Below are 19,824 nucleotides of genomic sequence, written 5' to 3'. Positions count from 1 at the left end.
GTTAAGAAACAGCTGTTTCTTAACTATTGCTCATGCAAGCCTGCATAGCAAAATCTCCAATGCTGCATCCACAGCTTGTTTGTATGAGACCTTACCTGGTCCCTCTGGTCCAGTCTTGGCAGCTGAAAGTGCCTCCTTCTATCCGGGCATCCCATGTGGAAGGACACAGAGACTGAAGGCAGCACTCTCGGCCACCGAGACCAGACCGGAGGGAGCTGGTAATGTCTCTTACATTGTTAAATGAAGCCCTTTAACTTGAATACCCCACCCTGTACAATTTAAATGTTCTGAAATGGAAAATAGAGTTATGGTTGGCATAAGGCCGTTGTTAGGATTAACTCTTTGGAAGCCAGAGAGACCTGAAAATCATGCTTCAAAACCTTTAAAGTTTTAGAAATAATACATTTCTGTTACATACTTTATCATAAAATATGATTTCCCATAAATGTTTCAGCATAACTAAAATGTAAAAATAGGTTAATAAAGTGTTCAATGGGAAAAGAACATATACATTTATAAAAATATTAATAATAAAAAACCCTTTCAGCAAATGAGCAAGGAATTGTTCCATAGTGAGTCAAAGGAATATTTAAAAATCACATGCAATTCACTGAAATAGTCCATTGTTCCTGTCATTTGTAAGTAGATGTTACTGTTGAAACAAAAATAATTGTTGGTGAGGAAAAATTCTATAAGCTTAGTGACAATTTCAGTATTGTAGTTTTGGCTATGTCTTTGAGTTGAGAGGAATTTGGAACAGGTTTCAATTTCATTTTTATGGGGGATAGTGTAGTATTGGGAGGTAATTCTTGGATCCGGCTAAGTTTATATAGAAAGTCAGTGGTTCCTTGTATGAAGCTTTTAGTGTTAGTAACTAATGAATTTATGGTATTTTCCACTAGGCCAGATATCTGTTCAGTACGTGTCATTATCGGTCTCCCTAGGTTCCCTGATTTATGGATTTTTGGCAGCATGTAGGAAGTAAAGAATAAAGAATGTGTTCCAGCACTCAAGCAGGTATTGCATGTCACCTATGGGTCACCGCCCTGGACCCCAGATTATATAAAAAAAGAAGCGCAAAGGTGACAGCAAATCCTTATTGATTCCAAGGATAAATAGGAGACAAACAAAAAAGCAATGTTTCGGGATACTATCCCTTACTCATGCCATGCCTAACAAACAAACACTGTGCATTTATATACCTAAATACCACTAGGTGGCGCTAACAGGTAGCAGCTTTTAAAGATACAATATATGCAAATGCCTAGTAATAAATACAGAAAAAAAGATATACATCCAAAAACAGGGAGTAGAAGAATTACAAAATAGCAATATTTAGCAATATTTAGTATAAGTATATTCAGCAGTTGGCCTAATGATACATATTAACCAGAAAAGTTACTTTATAAAAATAGTTACTTTATAAAAATATAGACAAATCCCACTCTTTATTTAAACCTTTTGGATCTAAAGTTCCTAATTCATATATCCAATAGGATTCCTTTAGCTTAAGCAACAACTCCCTATCCCCACCTCTGCGAGGTTGAATTACATGATCAATTATTTGAAACTTAACAGTGACCAGTTTTCAAAAAATGACAAGCTAATGGGGCTTTATGATTACCTGTATGAATATTACTCTTATGCTCAATTATCTGATCCTTAGCACATCTAGTGGACTCACCAGTATACACCCCCAACCCCCACATGGGCATTTGATCATATAGATATTAAAGGTGGTTAAACAGGTTAAAAAAAACTTTTATATCATATTTCTTGCCAGTGTGTGGATGGTAAAAAACTGAACCCTTGTTCATATTGGTGAAACATGAGCAACCTAAGCATGGGAAGCATCCTAGGTTCTTAGAGCCAATATACCCAATGCTTTTTCTAATGTTAGACCCTATGTCTGCTTTAACTAACTTGGTCTGTATATTAGATCCTCTTTTATAGGTGGGCATAGGACATTCTTTAAACTCATGTATGTTCGGATTACAGTTAGTCAATATCCCCCAGTGTTTTCTAATGATACGTAATATATCAGAACTCTGTGCATTATATTCTGTCACAAATATCAGTCTATCATCTTTATCTTTCAAATCTTTGTTAACACTTTTAGGTTTCAATAAATTGGATCTTGGAAAATACTTCACTTTCTTTATTTCATCATTAATCAATGCTTCAGGGTAATCTCTCTCCTTGAATCTTGCTCCCATTTCTTCTTATATCTACCAAGCTTTCATTAGAGACAATCTTTCTAACTCTTAGCATCTGAATATGAGGGAGACTTTTAATCAATGAAGGGGGATGGGCACCTCAAGAAACTATTCTGGTCTGTACTCTTTTTAAACAAATCTGTCTCGAAGGAATTGTCCATTTTTATAACCTTAACGTTTAAAAAATCAATACATTCTTCACTACAGGTGAGCTTAAATTTGATATAATTGGTAGCTATATTCAGCTCCCTAATGAACTGTACCAGGGTTCCAAAGTCGCCCAACCATACCCCAAAAATATTGTCGATATACCACCACCAGGTGGCACCATATCGAATGAATAAATGATTTGCAAACACATACCTCTCTTCGTATAAATTAACGTTGGAACCCATGGCAGTGCCTTGCAGTTGGAGGAAAAAAACATCCTGAAACATAAAATAATTACCATAAAGAATATCAGTTAATAGCTGCAAAAAGAATCCAATTTGAGCAGTTATATTTCTTATCTGACTCTAAGACTGTCTTGACAGAATCTATTCCACTAGTATGTTTTATGTTAGTGTACAAACGCTCTACGTCTAGACTAAACATAATGAATTTAGTAATCAGGAGATCCAGGGAGTTGAGTTTAAGCAGAAAATCGCCTGTATCTTTAATCAAAGAATTTGATAGTTCTACATATGGCCATAATATTCTATCTAAGAATATAGATATATTGGTGAATACCGAATTACTACTTGCCACTATAGGATGGCCAGGAGGGTCAGGTAGGCATTTATGTACTTTAGGGAGTATATAAATAACTGGGGTACAAGGTTTTGCAATTTTCAAAAAGGATACTACATCTTTACCTATAATATTATTTTTAACTGCAACTAAAATAATATCATTTTATTTCTGTATTTTAAACACAGGATTATAGGAAAGCTTTTTGTATACATTAACATCACCCAGTTGTTTCTTAATTTCTTGTATATATTTGTTCCTATCATGCACGACCAACACACCAGCTAAATTACAGGTGAAAATAAAGAATTATGTAAATACTATTAGTAAATATAAACGCCCTTAAAAGTTTGCAGAAACTGTCCAATATTATTTTAAAAAGGGCTGATAAGGGTGGTGCATTGGTCATGCAGGATAGGAACCAATATATACAAGAAATTAGGAAACAACTGGGTGATGTTAATGTATACAAAAAGCTTTCCTAAAATCCTGTGTTTAAAATACAGAAATACATGTATAATATTATTTCAGTTGCAGTTAAATATAATATTATAGGTAAAGGGATTTTAAAATAAATTTATATTGATTTACTTTTGAGACATGGAGGATTTTTTTTTTTTATAAATCAATTTTTTTTTATTGAGGTATTGCATATAATAACAACATACATTATACCTTATCAAACTTTTAGAGTGTAAATATGAAATGTTCAAAACAATAATGTCAAACAGACAACAATCTACTGTAGCTCTACTGAAAAAACAAAAAACAAAATTGCCTATCCGACAAAACTAAAGATAACATATATCTATTGACAATGCATATTTTGGAATGTACAAATAATAACTTGATACCTCTTTTTAAAGTATAGGATAGCTTAAAACGGGTACCTCTGGAGTGTGGATTGCTGCCTATTGGAATGCAACTTTATAATGGCCCTTATCAAGCCATATCAAGCTCTTGGTTTTGAGAGGCAACACAAATTTGTATTATTGTGCTTAATATGAGTTAGCTACTGAACTTTTAATTGGCAACTAAATTTTAAATCATTAATTGAGGGAGCATAAGATTTTGTAATAAAATTTACTAATCAGCTTTCTAAATCTAGATGTTACTTAACCCCATGTCCTCAGTAGGAAGAATTTATACAATAATAATAGGATAATTCTCATAACGGTGCAAAATACATACATATTTATGGTAAAAAAATATTTGGTATGTCATTATTATGAACTGCCTATAGGATAACAAGCATGCCACATAGTACTTAAATATATATAGGGGAAGACCAAAAGGGCACCTGCTGAAAGAGACCAAAATAAACTATTGCCAACGAACTAGGCTACTGAAAGAATTTCCTATCTTCTCAATGACATTGAGGCTCCTAAAATATATTCAAAGGTGATTACCATAAATCCGTGAGGTGTGAACCTAAGACCCTGCATCACCAAAGTGGTAAAACAATTTAGTAACCCAGGGCATTCATCCATTATATAAGTGAAAGAATCAACTTAAGCATTAAATACAAAGAAAATGATCTGATGACTCAAAAGCTAAGAGTAAGATATATGCTCCTTATGTTGTTGAGATTGGTAACCTATGTAACTAGAAGTGCCTTATGTAGGGATTAATTAGGTCCAGAGCCTAGCACCATACAGTTCTCTAAAGTTATAGGGGTTTAATTCCCCACAGAGATAGAAAAAGAAACTTAGAATAACACTGGTATATTATATCTAATACTTTGGGGAAACATGACATTTGTATATTGCAGATTTACAGGAACCTTGAATACAAAATATATATAGAGAAGATAGGTATCATGCTAAAGCAGCGTTATCAATTATATGCAAATATAGTACTCACAAACATATAACATTAAATCAATCTTCGGAGCAACCTAAATGATTATGTCCACCATTAAAGAGAGCTACATATGTAACTTAAGTCCTGATATGAGGTCCCCAAAGTTACCAGTACAAGAGTCCACATCCATACAATAGGGGGGCAGCCAAGGATTAGAGAGAAAAGTTATTTTGGCATATACCTAAGTCCTGCTAGGGCACAGATCAAGACTTCCACCTCAGCCTACCCCTAAACGGGTCCTGCTGTGCACACTATGATGGAGATCCCAGCTACAATTAATGATCATCTCTGTAACAGGGACAATCTCCTGCATAGTCACTCCTGCTTGATACCTTGCTGAGGCACGGAGTGAAAATGTGAGCAACTCTGCCAACAAACGTCTCTACAATGAGGGTGTAAGGTAAAAAAATAACAGAGTCTCGACCACGGGAGTCGGCCATACCTCCTGCGAGAGATGACTGAGAAGTAATATCAGCTCCTAGATCCCCAATCAGTAAAGAGACCAGTTCCGGCGGTCACTGGTATGCTCGGTTTACCATGGCTGGGGTTTTCACACTATTACTAGCCTGAATCATGCTCAACTCCTCAGAGTCCAACTCTCCCAGGTCTATATGAGATAAGTTGTTTGGGACATGTATCTCAACTCCGGGGTAGGTAGCTTCTCGCCTAATGTAGTCCCAAGTAGTGGCAAACTCTTTTATCAAGGAAACTGTGGTCTGCCCGTCATCCAACATTGCCTCCGAAAGAATATGAACAGCTCTTCCTGGGCACCAAGGTTGCCCGTCGCCATCTTTTTTATGAATATCCCTGATAGTGCGCAAAATATCATCAAACCCATCCTCCATCTTCCGATATGGCACAAAGATTTACTTGATGCTCCCCCATATCAAAAGAATATTTTAGTTGCTTAAAAGAAACTTCAGATAAATACTGCTTTACTCATTTACAAAAGGAACTGAGGGGGAAAAGTTGCGTGTGTATATAACAGCCGCCACCTACAAACTTGAATAGTTTGAATTCTGCTGATGTTATCAGATAGATAATTGTATCGTTCAGCTCCTTGACTTCTCTGTGCTAAATGCGGTAAAATGTGTATCAATATAGCAGATTTGAGAGAAGATAATTATGATATTGTCATTTCTGTTTGAGGAGCTTTCCGGCTTTGCATCTGATCATGGCGCAGTTTAGACACACACCCCCGACATGGAGGATTTTAATCTCAGACTTTTATAAACAGGCTGTCCAGTGGTAATTTTTGTATTGCTGCATTTTCCCTATTAGGGAATCACTGTGTGTTAACACAGTATGAAGCAATAAATCTGAGATGTTAATTTGCATATCTTACCCAGAATCCTCTAGTGCATTGGTAACAGTGTATATGGAGTGTTACTGGGTAAAAGCAAGTGGGAATACTTGCACAGATGTGCTAATTTCCTATGCAACCAAAAATTTGGTTTAGCACACCTTACAAAAAGTTTATATACACATCTTTGGGAGTGCTGCCAATATGACCCAGTAATTACACAAACAAAAAAGGTATTGGCGCACATCCATTTTCAAAAGCACAGCATATTTTTTGAACTGCTGCAAAAAATTGCCTGCAAACAACATCAAGAGACAACTATTCTTTTAAAATTAAATTGGGATCTTAGTCACACAATATGGCCATATTTTGCAAAATCAGTCACCACTTACATGGTGAATCAATATAGACTGGTTCTAACACTACAGTCCTTTTGCCACAGAGGGCTGAATTATTCCTGCTTTTACTCTTCATAACAGAATGAGACTCCCTGGCTTAATATTCGCAACTCTATTACACTGTCATGAGCACACCTGAGTTTGGGTGGGGTGCTTTAACCAATGGGAGATGGTCAGCCTCCCTGATTATGTTTTAATACAAATACAAAATTTGGTTTAGCGAACCTTACATAAAGTTTATATACACATCTTTGGGAGTGCTGCCAATATGACCCAGTAATTACACAAACAAAAAGGTATTGGCGCACATACATTTTCAAAAGCACAACATATTTTTTTAACTGCTGCAAAAAATTGCCTGCAAACAACATCAAGAGACAACTATTCTTTTTAAATAAAATTGGGATCTTAGTCACAAATGCATTTGTTTTTTGGATATATTTATTTACATTTTTGCACCCAGGCTGTTGACAACAGGAGGGTTATATATATATATTTTACTTACTGAATTCTCTTTCAAACAATGGTAAAGTAAAAATGTACAATTAATTTAAGCCATTGTATTATGATACTGAGTTTGTGGACCCTAAGTTTAATAAACAATTTGTTTAGAACTAAAGGTTATAGAAGAGGGCCATTTATTCTATGATCTAAGGACTCTGAGTGATCATAGTATTTAAAAGTTTATGATGTTTAAGCATTCATGGATTGTATAAAATAGTACCAGTGCCGTCACATTATTCTTGCAAAATTTTATTTTATAGAAGAAAGTATATTTTAAATGTAACTTGAATGTACATTCAACAATTAAGTGTACAGTATAAGGTTGTGCAATAGCTGTTTCTGGTTAGTTATTGTTTGAATTCTGACCTATTCTTTTTAAAAGACCACTTTCATTATTAGGTTACTTGACAGGAATAATTTTTTTTACAACATCTGAAAAATGATGGCAAGAATATTCAGAAACTCCTAAACCAATATTCCTCTCTAAGGCACAGCAACATGTGTAATCAGCACTATCTAGGATTCAGATAGAGCATACAGTTTAAAACAACTTTTTAAATCTACTTCTATTATACAATTTGCTTAATTCTTATTATATCCTTTATTGATGGAATAGCAATGCACTACTGGAAGCTCGCTGAACACATTGATAAGCTAATAACAAGAGACATATATGTGTAACCACCAGCTAGCTTGCACCTCCTGAGCCTACCTAGTTATGATATTCAACAAATAATGTCAATAGAATAAACCAAATTAGACAATAGAAGTAAATTGGAAAGTTATTTCAAATTATGTGCTCTATCTGAATCATAAAAAAACATTTTGGAGTTCATGCCTCTTTAAAGGGACATTAAACACTTAATACATGCTAGATAGAATGATACATTCAAAGAAAAGATTAGTCCATGAGTAACATGTAGATGTATTTTTTAAAGTTTCATTAGTTGTTTAAAAAGTGACAAAATAAGTGTAAAGTTTTAGTGTCTATAAAACACTGGGAGCTGCCATGTTGTAACTTGTGTTACCTTCTCTGCTGTGGCCAATTAGAGACAGTTATAAATAGGTCACTAGAGTGTGCAGCCAATGGCTCTGCTGGATTTAACAGTGTTCTGCACTTCCATTTCTAACAGGAACTGAAAAGCTCACAATTTCAAAATGGAATTACAGGCAAAGAGGACAAAATAAATAATGAAAGTATATTGCAGATCTTTTTTATATATACAATTTATCATTTTATATTACCATCTCAAAGTGTTTAATGCCCCTTTAAGTAGACATAAAGCACCTGTAGTAGGTAACTATATTTCCGCAGCAGATTAAAAGGACAGGCTTGAATCAATCTCTCCAATGATTTTTTTTTTTTTAAAAACTTGAAATTAACTATATAGTTGATTATATATATATATATATAAATACAGGGAGTGCAGAATTATTAGGCAAGTTGTATTTTTGAGGATTAATTTTATTATTGAACAACAACCATGTTCTCAATGAACCCAAAAACTCATTAATATCAAAGCTGAATAGTTTTGGAAGTAGTTTTTAGTTTGTTTTTAGTTATAGCTATTTTAGGGGGCTATCTGTGTGTGCAGGTGACTATTACTGTGCATAATTATTAGGCAACTTAACAAAAAAACAAATATATACCCATTTCAATTATTTATTTTTACCAGTGAAACCAATATAACATCTCAACATTCACAAATATACATTTCTGACATTCAAAAACAAAACAAAAACAAATCAGTGACAATATAGCCACCTTTCTTTGCAAGGACACTCAAAAGCCTGCCATCCATGGATTCTGTCAGTGTTTTGATCTGTTCACCATCAACATTGCGTGCAGCAGCAACCACAGCCTCCCAGACACTGTTCAGAGAGGTGTACTGTTTTCCCTCCTTGTAAATCTCACATTTGATGATGGACCACAGGTTCTCAATGGGGTTCAGATCAGGTGAACAAGGAGGCCATGTCATTAGATTTTCTTCTTTTATACCCTTTCTTGCCAGCCACACTGTGGAGTACTTGGACGCGTGTGATGGAGCATTGTCCTGCATGAAAATCATGTTTTTCTTGAAGGATGCAGACTTCTTCCTGTACCACTGCTTGAAGAAGGTGTCTTCCAGAAACTGGCAGTAGGACTGGGAGTTGAGCTTGACTCCATCCTCAACCCGAAAAGGCCCCACAAGCTCATCTTTGATGATACCAGCCCAAACCAGTACTCCACCTCCACCTTGCTGGCGTCTGAGTCGGACTGGAGCTCTCTGCCCTTTACCAATCCAGCCACGGGCCCATCCATCTGGCCCATCAAGACTCACTCTCATTTCATCAGTCCATAAAACCTTAGAAAAATCAGTCTTGAGATATTTCTTGGCCCAGTCTTGACGTTTCAGCTTGTGTGTCTTGTTCAGTGGTGGTCGTCTTTCAGCCTTTCTTACCTTGGCCATGTCTCTGAGTATTGCACACCTTGTGCTTTTGTGCACTCCAGTGATGTTGCAGCTCTGAAATATGGCCAAACTGGTGGCAAGTGGAATCTTGGCAGCTGCACGCTTGACTTTTCTCAGTTCATGGGCAGTTATTTTGCGCCTTGGTTTTTCCACACGCTTCTTGCGACCCTGTTGACTATTTTGAATGAAACGCTTGATTGTTCGATGATCACGCTTCAGAAGCTTTGCAATTTTAAGAGTGCTGCATCCCTCTGCAAGATATCTCACTATTTTTGACTTTTCTGAGCCTGTCAAGTCCTTCTTTTGACCCATTTTGCCAAAGGAAAGGAAGTTGTCTAATAATTATGCACACCTGATATATGGTGTTGATGTCATTAGACCACACCCCTTCTCATTACAGAGATGCACATCACCTAATATGCTTAATTGGTAGTAGGCTTTCGAGCCTATACAGCTTGGAGTAAGACAACATGCATAAAGAGGATGATGTGGTCAAAATACTCATTTGCCTAATAATTCTGCACACAGTGTATATATATATATATATAAAAAATTTATGCCCAACCTAATTTGATTTGGGGAGGGTGTTGCCAGATTTATTTACATGATTTATCAGTTATATTTATATACAGTACTGTTTGTTACTAGAAATATAGAAACAACTAATAACTTTCTATTTCATTTTGGAAATTTCTCCTAAGGTCACATTAGTCCCAATCACTCATACCTCAATTCAGCACACATAATGGTAGACAATAATCCAACCTTTTCCTGAACACTGTCCATGAAGAGATTACATTGTACTACTTTAAAAATCAAAGGAATGTTCTGATAACAGTTTTATATGTGGGGTGTTGATGAAATCAAAGGGTTGAGGCAGATACGGTTCTTGAGTTAGTGAGGCCTTAGACATGGTTTAAATATGATGCCCCTCGACACAAAACAAAACTAAAAAATGCACCAAATAAATCTGAATATGGATTGCTCTGGATTTCACTGAGAGTTTAACAAAAAGGTAGAAAGAGAGAAAATGAAGAGTGAATAGAAAGGGTAAAGAAAGGAGGAAGCAAGAGGTGAGGTAGATTGGATATTGGGGAAAGAGGGATAATGAAGAGAGGGGAAAAAGAATAGTAAAATATATATAGAGGGAAGAAGGGAGAGAGAGAATGGACAGAAAGACGAGAAAGAAAATAGACTCAAAATCTAATTGAGGAAAGAGAGAAAGAACAGTGTAAAGAGAAAGAGAGAAGAAGAGAGATGGGAAATAGGAAAGTTGGAATGGGAGAGTGGAGAGAAAGTGAAGAGGGAAATAAAAAGAGAAGACAAACAGAAAGTAGAGAGAAGAGTGAGAAGAGAGAGATAGAAATAAACTAGCAGACAATGAAAATATAGTGTACAAAGACAGGGAGAGGAGAGGAGAGTGGAGAGACTGAGAAATAGAGAATAGAAAAGAAGAGAGTGGGGAGAGATGGTAAAAAGTGAAAAGGGAGCTGGAGAAGGAGAGAAGAAGAGAAAGTAAAGAGGAAGAAGAAAGAGTAAATAGAGAGAAGAAGAGATTGAGAAAAGAAAGAAGGGATAAAGAGAAGGCAGGGAGAAAAAGGGGAGAGCGAGAGAAGAGAGATTGAAGAGAGGGAAGGTGACAGAAAATGGAGAAAAACTGAAAAAAGAGGAGAGTGTTTATAGAATGGAGATAGGCAGAGAGAAATAAGGGAGAGCATGAAAAGAGAGATCAAAGAATAGGAAGGAGGGCGTGGAGAAAGAGAGTAAAGAGAGATAGTGAATATAAAGGGGCCATTTTATTTAGGGCCAAATGGCCCTGCATGCTCCTGTTTCCGTGCAAGCCTTCAGGTTGCCAGAAGCGGGAGCTATAAAGCTGCTCCTTAGCTTATAAGCCTCTTCTGAGGCAACGGACATCAATCCACCTGATCTCATGTGATCTGGTTGCTTGACACCCCCTGCTAGCTGAGGGGGGCGGCATTGCACAAGCACTTCACCAGAACTGCTTGTGCAATGTTAAATGCTGACAGCGTATGCTGTCCTCATTCAGCGATGTCTGGCGGACATGATCCGCTACAGCGAATCATGTCCTTCCGACTGTTAATAAATCAACCCCAAAGAGTGAGAAGTGGGGAAAGAGAAAATGATAAAAAAGAAAAAGAGACAGAACAAATGAGGGCAAAGTGATAGAGTGATGAGAAAAAAAAGAGAGAGAGAAGGGGATAGTGCAGAAAGAGAATGTAGCTAGTAAAGGAAGGTCATAGCTGGCAAATGTTTTTTTTTGTTTTGTTTTGTTTTTACTCATTATCAGCAATACAGACAGGATTATCCTCTAGAGCGCCCTTAAACCGACTGTCCTATGCTGTCCTATGCTCCCAACTTCAATTGATCAAAATAATATCTTCTCTCCTCCTTTCAATCATTCCTGCATATGTCTACTCACTGTGTGCAATTTGCAGTGTGCACCATATCTGCTGCACATGGTACTCATGTTTTGAGACACTAAGGAGACAGCATTTACACATACAGTATAGGAAGGTGTGCAATATAACCCCTCAGCCACAACTCTCCTTTTGCAGCACTCCATTTTGGAACATGAATTATCTGGGTAAAAAGTAGTAACTGGCAGAAAGTCAGGGAGAGAAATCACAGGCACTTCCTATGCTTCCATGTCAACTATCGAACAGAGTTTTTTTTTTACTAATCAACATGCCATGCACATGCCACACATAAAAGTACCCATATGAAGATAGAGACACACTGTGAAGCCCCTGTTTAAGTGAGGCCTTAGGCGCTCACCTATTTGGCCTAATGGTAGAGCCACCCAGGGCTGCCACTAGAAATTTTGGGGCCCCTGACTTAACCATTGATCAGGGCCCCCCCCCCCTCCTTTGACATGTGCAATTTTTGACCAAGTGACTAAAACGTATATGCACTTTACTCTTAAGTGTCTATTTAAACTTGGAAATGTTGTAAAGGTAGTAACATACACTGAAACACACACACTCACACATAAGGATTCACATATAGACACTCTAGCAGACACGCAAAGAAACACACTCAGACACAGAAACCCAAACAGACACTCAGCACTTGTTTACATTGACCTGACAAGTAATGAGGTAAACTACAGTTTTGTAAAAAAAAAGGAGATTTAGAAAACAAAATATGGAGTTCTGATTATCTTTTTGTAAAGGAAGATGCCAACTAAATGCTGACAACAGCATGCAGTGGCTGAAAGGAAGGGCCCTGAACTGCCTAAACAATTTAAAGGTTAAATGGTAGATTGACTTCCGGAAAGGTCTCATTAGTCTCAAAGTCTGTAGAAAAATGTGAATAATCAGTAGTAAGGTCAAAATGTCCTAAAAAGGAACAGACAAAGGACACACACACACACACAAACTCAAACTTGCACATACACCCAAGGAAACACCAACAGAGACAGCCTCAGAAAACACACAAAGACATACACACACACACACAGACACCCACAGAAAACACATAAAGACATACATACACACCCTCACTGAGACATCCACAGAAAACACACAAAGACATACACACACCCTCACAGAGACACCCACAGAAAATACACACCCTCACAGAGACATCCACAGAAAACACATACATACATACACACACACACACACACACCCTCACAGAGACATCCACAGAAAACACAGAAATATACACCCACCCTCACAGAGGCATCCAGAGAAAATACACAAAGACAAACACATGCCCCCCCTCACAGAGACACCCATAGAAAAAGCTCAAAAACATATGCACACACCCTCACAGACATCCACAGAAAATGCGCAAAGACATACACACCCACCCTCACAGAGATACCAACAGAAAAAAAATACATACACACTCATAGAGACACAAACCAAAGCACAAAGACATAAACACAGACACCCACAGAAACACTCACAGGAGGAAACATTTATGCACCTTGCATCCCCTAAATCAACAGTGTGTGACATGCATGACAAAAAAAATGCAGAGATCACTTTTTAAAGAATCATATTTTTAAATGTGCAAACAAAAATAATTCTGTGAATTCAAAATTGTACATTAATGATCTGGGTAGATGGCTAGATGAAGAAAAGTACTTTTAAAAGGTTGACATATGTTTTTTTTTATATTTTTCCCATTTTCCCCAACCAAGAGCACCACTTCAAATATAGTGTACAAATGTTCCCATCTGTCAGCTGTACTTGTGGATTTTGAAAATGCTGTACTCTATATGGTCTTGGTGGAACCATAAGCTGTGGTACTCATACCATTAGATCTGGTTAAATGCAGGATTTAAGCTTGTTGGTATGCATTTCAAAATTAAGTCAGCTGTAGAGTAAACTGAACAGTTTTAAGTTAACCTGTCTCATTTCCAACACTGAGCAATCTTAGTCTGAGAGTATAACATGTTATGCAGATGTAAACATCTTAGATAAAATGCCTCCTTGTATCTGGAAAGTCCTTGCATAAAGGGGCAATAAACTTGAATCTAATATATATAATTTGTGTATTGAGGAGGAAACATTTCTGTATGGTTTTAAATATAGAATTTCTACAGCATTGTCAAATAATCATAAATACACTGCTGCTAAAAAAAAATGTGTTTTTATGGACCCCTGGCCCCACCATACAACTACTACCACACTGAAGTTACAATCTTAAATTGCACAAAGAAATAAAAAACATTTGCTAAGTAATTCCTACCTCCTCTGCAAATGAAAGTGATCAGCTGTCTGACTCAGGCACACACTCTACAAACAAAGGGCCAAGTTTGTCTCACACTGTGCATAGTGGTTTAGTGCACACTCAGAAATCCTCTCAAATGCTAATACTTTACTACTTGTAATAACATTTCCCATGCTCAATTAGCACTCTGCTGTAGTACCCACTGGTGGCTACCAAAATTTAAAAAAAAAATTTTTTTTTTTTAGTTCTTCCCTCATGGGCCCCCCCTAGCCCATTGGGCCCCTGACAGGAGTCACCCCTGTCACCCCCTGATGGCGGCCCTGGAGCCACCTATGGGTTGAGGTTAGATAATGAAAATGTAATACAATCTACAAACTAATACAGTGAAGTATTGAATTAATACAACAGAAACATATGATGAAATTGTTTTTGCCATTATGAGCTGAATTTCACTTTCATTCTATAAATATTTTAAATTTTGTATTATTATTTTATGTTATGTTAAAGTAAATTTATCAAATATAATAAAAGGCCAGGTATGTTTGTCCGAAGCTGTCATGTGCAGTAGAGACTGTGCAAAGACAAACATACCTGGCCGTTGACACCGTACCTGAGGATCAGACATCAGAGAGGGTGAGCGGGAGCGAGTGTGGCAGGGGCGTGGCTGGATGGGAGTGTGTGTGACAGGGGCATGACCTGTGCGAGCATCCATGACAGGGCGTGACTGGACAGGAGTGGGAGTGATGGGGGCATGGCCGGGCGGGAGCACAGGAGGGTGGGACCAATGCACTGCAGAAAATGGCCATGTACACGGGCTTTAGGACTAGTATTTAGATTTAGATTGTCCCCATTTACTGTTGTAAATTTGAACTGTAACTTACACATTAAGGGCTAGATTACAAGTAGAGCCATAGTAGAGCCATATTTAATGCTTCAGCTCAAGCGTTAACTGCGCTAGAAGTAAGCTTTTTGCTGATGTCGGGTTGCACTTGTATTACAAGTTAAAAGTAAACTGTTTTTGCTTGCACGCTAACCTGGGAGCGCAAAAAGCTAAACTTAAAATATTGTGTGTGCATTCACGTATGCCCCCATAGAAGTCAATGAAGAAAAAAAGGGGAAAAAAAACACCTCACTCTCACACAAACCCAATCGCATATTCTCATGTGTGCTAACCCGACATGAAAATATGAATATTTCACATTCCAATGTTCTTCACTTAAAAGAATATGTTATTCATAAATAAATATTTCTACATATATATGAGTTTTTTGGTACAATATATATCTATACCTACACACAGATATATAGGAATATTTATTTATAAATACATAAACATATCCTGTCATTCCTGCTATGTGCACAACATTGGAATGACATTTACAGTGATATTTACAGTAAATACATAGTTAAAACCTCGGGGTAATCATTCTAGTGTATTATGAGTTGAAAGAAAACACAATCACTTTATTTTTAACTCATAATACCAGCGGTAAGACCAACGAGTGCAAACACCTACAATAAAGCCCTTATTGCTAGCGCAAAAGCATTTGCACTCCGTTCATCTGGCCCTAAATAAATATATGTATCATCTCTATAACATTTTACAAGAATATTAAGTTAGCTGTATGTTTAATCTGCTATCATGAAGTCAGCTATTACATAAAATATGTTAATTTGTTTTAATTTAATGCTAGTTTAGCGTATTCGTTTTTCACTTACACACAGTTAGTGCAGAAATAAGACAAAATTGGAAATATGTTAGAATAAAATGAAGTGTTTGATCCTGTACAGGCTGTAATATTGTCTCAACAAAATGATCATTGAATGCAATCAAAAAGGTAAAATGTAACAATTATCTGTATTGATTTTACCATTACATTTATGTATGATTACTAGGATAGTCTTTAAGAAATTGAAAAATATATAATTTTCCTCTGACCTTTTTCTAAAGTGAATATAATGTAAGAGTCAATTACATGGACAAGAGATCTTGATTGCAATAGCTGGCAATATTTTTTTTAATCCAAATAAGACCATTTTTAAAAATTATAGTTATGTCAGAAATATATTTAAAGATCATTAGCAACCAAAGAAGTGTATCTTATTTGTCCTTTTAAATCAGACACATATTTAAATACAAAAAATGTGCAATTCAGTTAACTGCTATGCTGAAAATAAATGTAGATTTTACTAGATGAAAACATGATCCTTGTGCTTAATGTATTCTGTTAGGGCTAGGATTTAGATCACACAGACACAATGTTTGTATTATCTGTTTAGTAAAAGCTGCATTGTTTTTTATATTGAGGTTTTCATTTGCATTTATAAATTTTGCACCTGCAGGTTTATTCCAAAAAGCTATCATACAAAGTGGAACAGCCTTGTCCAGCTGGGCAGTGAACTACCAGCCTGCCAAGTATACTAGAATATTGGCAGATAATGTGGGCTGCAACATGCTGGATACTATTGACTTGGTTGAATGCCTTCGGGATAAGAACTACAAAGAACTCATTCAACAGTCCATCACGCCAGCTACATACCACATTGCTTTTGGACCAGTTATTGATGGTGATGTAATTCCAGATGACCCTCAGATTCTCATGGAACAAGGGGAGTTCCTTAACTATGATATCATGCTTGGAGTGAATCAAGGGGAAGGCTTAAAATTTGTTGATGGGATGGTAGATAATGAAGATGGTGTCTCTCCAAGTGATTTTGACTTTTCTGTCTCTAATTTTGTAGATAATTTGTATGGTTATCCAGAGGGAAAAGATACTCTTAGAGAAACTATTAAATTTATGTACACTGATTGGGCTGATAAAGAAAACCCTGAAACACGAAGGAAGACATTGGTAGCACTTTTTACAGATCACCAGTGGGTAGCCCCTGCTGTTGCAACAGCTGATTTACATGCACAGTATGGCTCACCAACATATTTCTATGCATTTTATCATCATTGCCAGAGTGAAATGAAACCAACATGGGCTGATTCTGCCCATGGTGATGAAGTTCCCTATGTTTTTGGCATTCCTATGATTGGACCCACAGAACTCTTCAACTGCAACTTTTCAAAGAATGATGTCATGCTCAGTGCTGTTGTAATGACGTACTGGACTAACTTTGCAAAAACTGGGTATGTCTTTTATACTTTTTTCATTAGATTGTGTTATTAATATTTTATTTGCAAATTAGGATATACAGTAACAACAAACTGCAATCTAGTTTTCTATTATTATTATGATTTCATAGGTTCTTCAGCTGCAGTTTAGTTTAGGTTTTCATGTGATTCCTAAATGTTTTGTTTCATTAAGTGTAGCAGATAATTTCATTTCTCCAGAGAATTACATATTTTTGATTGCCCTTTCAAATATAGATTTTATGTGCTTATGCTAGGCCTTGTGTTCCATACACTGCTAGTGCTATACTCATTAAATCAATGCTTATGTTTTAATTTTATAATAATACTAATTCTACTACTACTACTACTCTAATAATAATAATTTTAATATTAAATTAAAAAATGCCACTAAAATACAGTTTTTATTCAAAACTAAGAATGAGAGGATTTACATACACATCACCAAAAAAGAAAAAAAATCAATATTTTAAATATTTTAAATGCTGGATACATGTTTTTATTTTATTTTTTTGTTTATCATTGTTAGGTTTCATTATACCTTGATGACAACTGCCTACCATATGCTAAAACAATGTTTAAATATATTTGTATTTTTATTAAAAATTTAATATTTTCCTAATTTATTTTAGTGCGTCAATAGAGGTTTTAAATTATAAGGGGCCAAATTACAAGTGGTGCACTAATTATAGCGTGGGTTGCAATGTGCAATATTACAAGTGTCGGACAAACATGATCCACTGTAGCATACACTGTCGGCATTTATCATTGCACAAGTATTTTGTGTGAAATGCATGTGAAATGCATGTGAAATTCCGCCCCCTGCATATTCGCGGCCAATCAGCTCCTACCAGGTGGTTTCAATCATCCCAATTGTATCTGATCGGGGTGATTGCTGTCCACTCCCGCAGAGGTGGTGATGAGTTAAGGAGCAGCTGTCTTACTATTGCTGATTCTTAACTTTTGTTTCCGGCGAGCCTGAAGACTCGTGCGAAAATAGCTTCATTTGCAGCTTCTTAAATCAGCCGCAATATATGTGTATGTGTGTGTCTATGCATATATGTTTGTGTATATATATATATATATATATATATATATATATATATAAAACACTTTTTTAAATCAATTTTAATGTTTCAATGTATTTTATAGAAATACATGAATTTCCTATGTTCACTTTTTTATTTTTAAATAGATATTTCTGTATATATATTGTATATCTGTATATAAAATATAGTTAGCTATATATATATATATATATATATATATATATATTTCATTTTTAATGTGCTTTACTGTTTTTATTGGAAATACTTAAAATTCCTATGTTCTTCAATTAGAAGGGTTTTTTGCATTTTTAAATAAAAATCTACATATACCTCTATATACAATATATATATATATATATATATATATATATATATATATATATATATATATATATAATATATATTCATGTAGATATATAGGTATAGATATACTGTATATTTTAGAAAAAAAATATATCTATATATATATATATATATATATATATATATATATAAATCATAAGAGCATTTTCTTTTATGTAAAGAACATAGAAATGTAAAGTATTCTTAACAAATGGTTTAGCGCATTTGGTCTAGCTAGGTGTCAGGTTAGAGTGTGTCAGGTTAGAGTACGAGTGATAACTAATATTTTTTTTAAGCATGTCCTATATAAGTCTTTGCGAAGAAGTAAGCGCAGTTGCAATATATCTGAAGTACTGAAGTTAGCGAGACTCTTTCGCTCAAGCACAAACTTTTTACTTTCAAATTGTAAAATAAATTGCGCTCCACTTGTAATCTGGCCCAATGGTTTTTTTTTTACTATAGATTAATACTACAACAAAGCACTAGATGGCAATGTAGATCACTATATTACTTTTACAGATTCTGAATATGCTCTGGATTTAGTCTCACAATATATGAATGAGTGTTTCAAAGACCATTTTTTTAAGGAAACACAAAAAGCTTGACTCCAGGAATACCTTCAAGTAGGAAATGTTGGATGAAATGTATAAAAATGACACATAGAAGCTTAAATAAAAGCATAAATAAGGCACACATAAGCAATCTTTGTATTAAGGAATGGTTAAAAAAAAAACATTTTGAAAAATTATGCTTTCAAATTTGAAAGTTCTGTTTTTCTGTGGATCTACATTTTTTTCTTTCATTTTATATGCTGCCTGCATATCTGTATATGCTATTTAGTCAGATTACATCCTATTTTGGAAAAAGATGGTTGTTTGTTCTTTTACATTTTTTTTTTGTCCCACCTGTTTGTAGCTAAAGTTCATCAAAATGATGGCTTAATATCAACACTGTTAAACATATTTTTACAAATATACTGTATTATAAACATATTCATGTATATCTCTGTTATTTCTCTGTATTACTTTCTTTCACATTTATAAATCAAAATTTATTTTTGCTATAATGTTTATAGTTTAATTTGTTAAACAAATTTATAGAAATAGTAATCATAAACTATATTGATATTT

The 19,824-nt window shown here is 35.4% G+C and overlaps 1 protein-coding gene across 1 annotated transcript in view; it reads left to right on the top strand.

The window, feature by feature from the left end:
* The window catches only part of NLGN4X (neuroligin 4 X-linked), a 260,817-nt gene that overhangs the window by 203,240 nt on the left and 37,753 nt on the right, over positions 1 to 19,824 (top strand). The window contains exon 3 of the mRNA XM_053706445.1: positions 16,511 to 17,300. Within this exon, the coding sequence (XP_053562420.1) occupies positions 16,511 to 17,300 (790 nt within the window). The remainder of the gene's footprint in view (positions 1 to 16,510; positions 17,301 to 19,824) is intronic.

This window comes from Bombina bombina, chromosome 3 (assembly GCF_027579735.1).
Source record: "Bombina bombina isolate aBomBom1 chromosome 3, aBomBom1.pri, whole genome shotgun sequence".
Classification (NCBI taxonomy): Eukaryota; Metazoa; Chordata; class Amphibia; order Anura; family Bombinatoridae; genus Bombina; species Bombina bombina.
The sequence above is the reverse complement of the archived record's forward strand: the minus strand, read 5'-3'. Positions and strand labels throughout refer to the sequence as shown.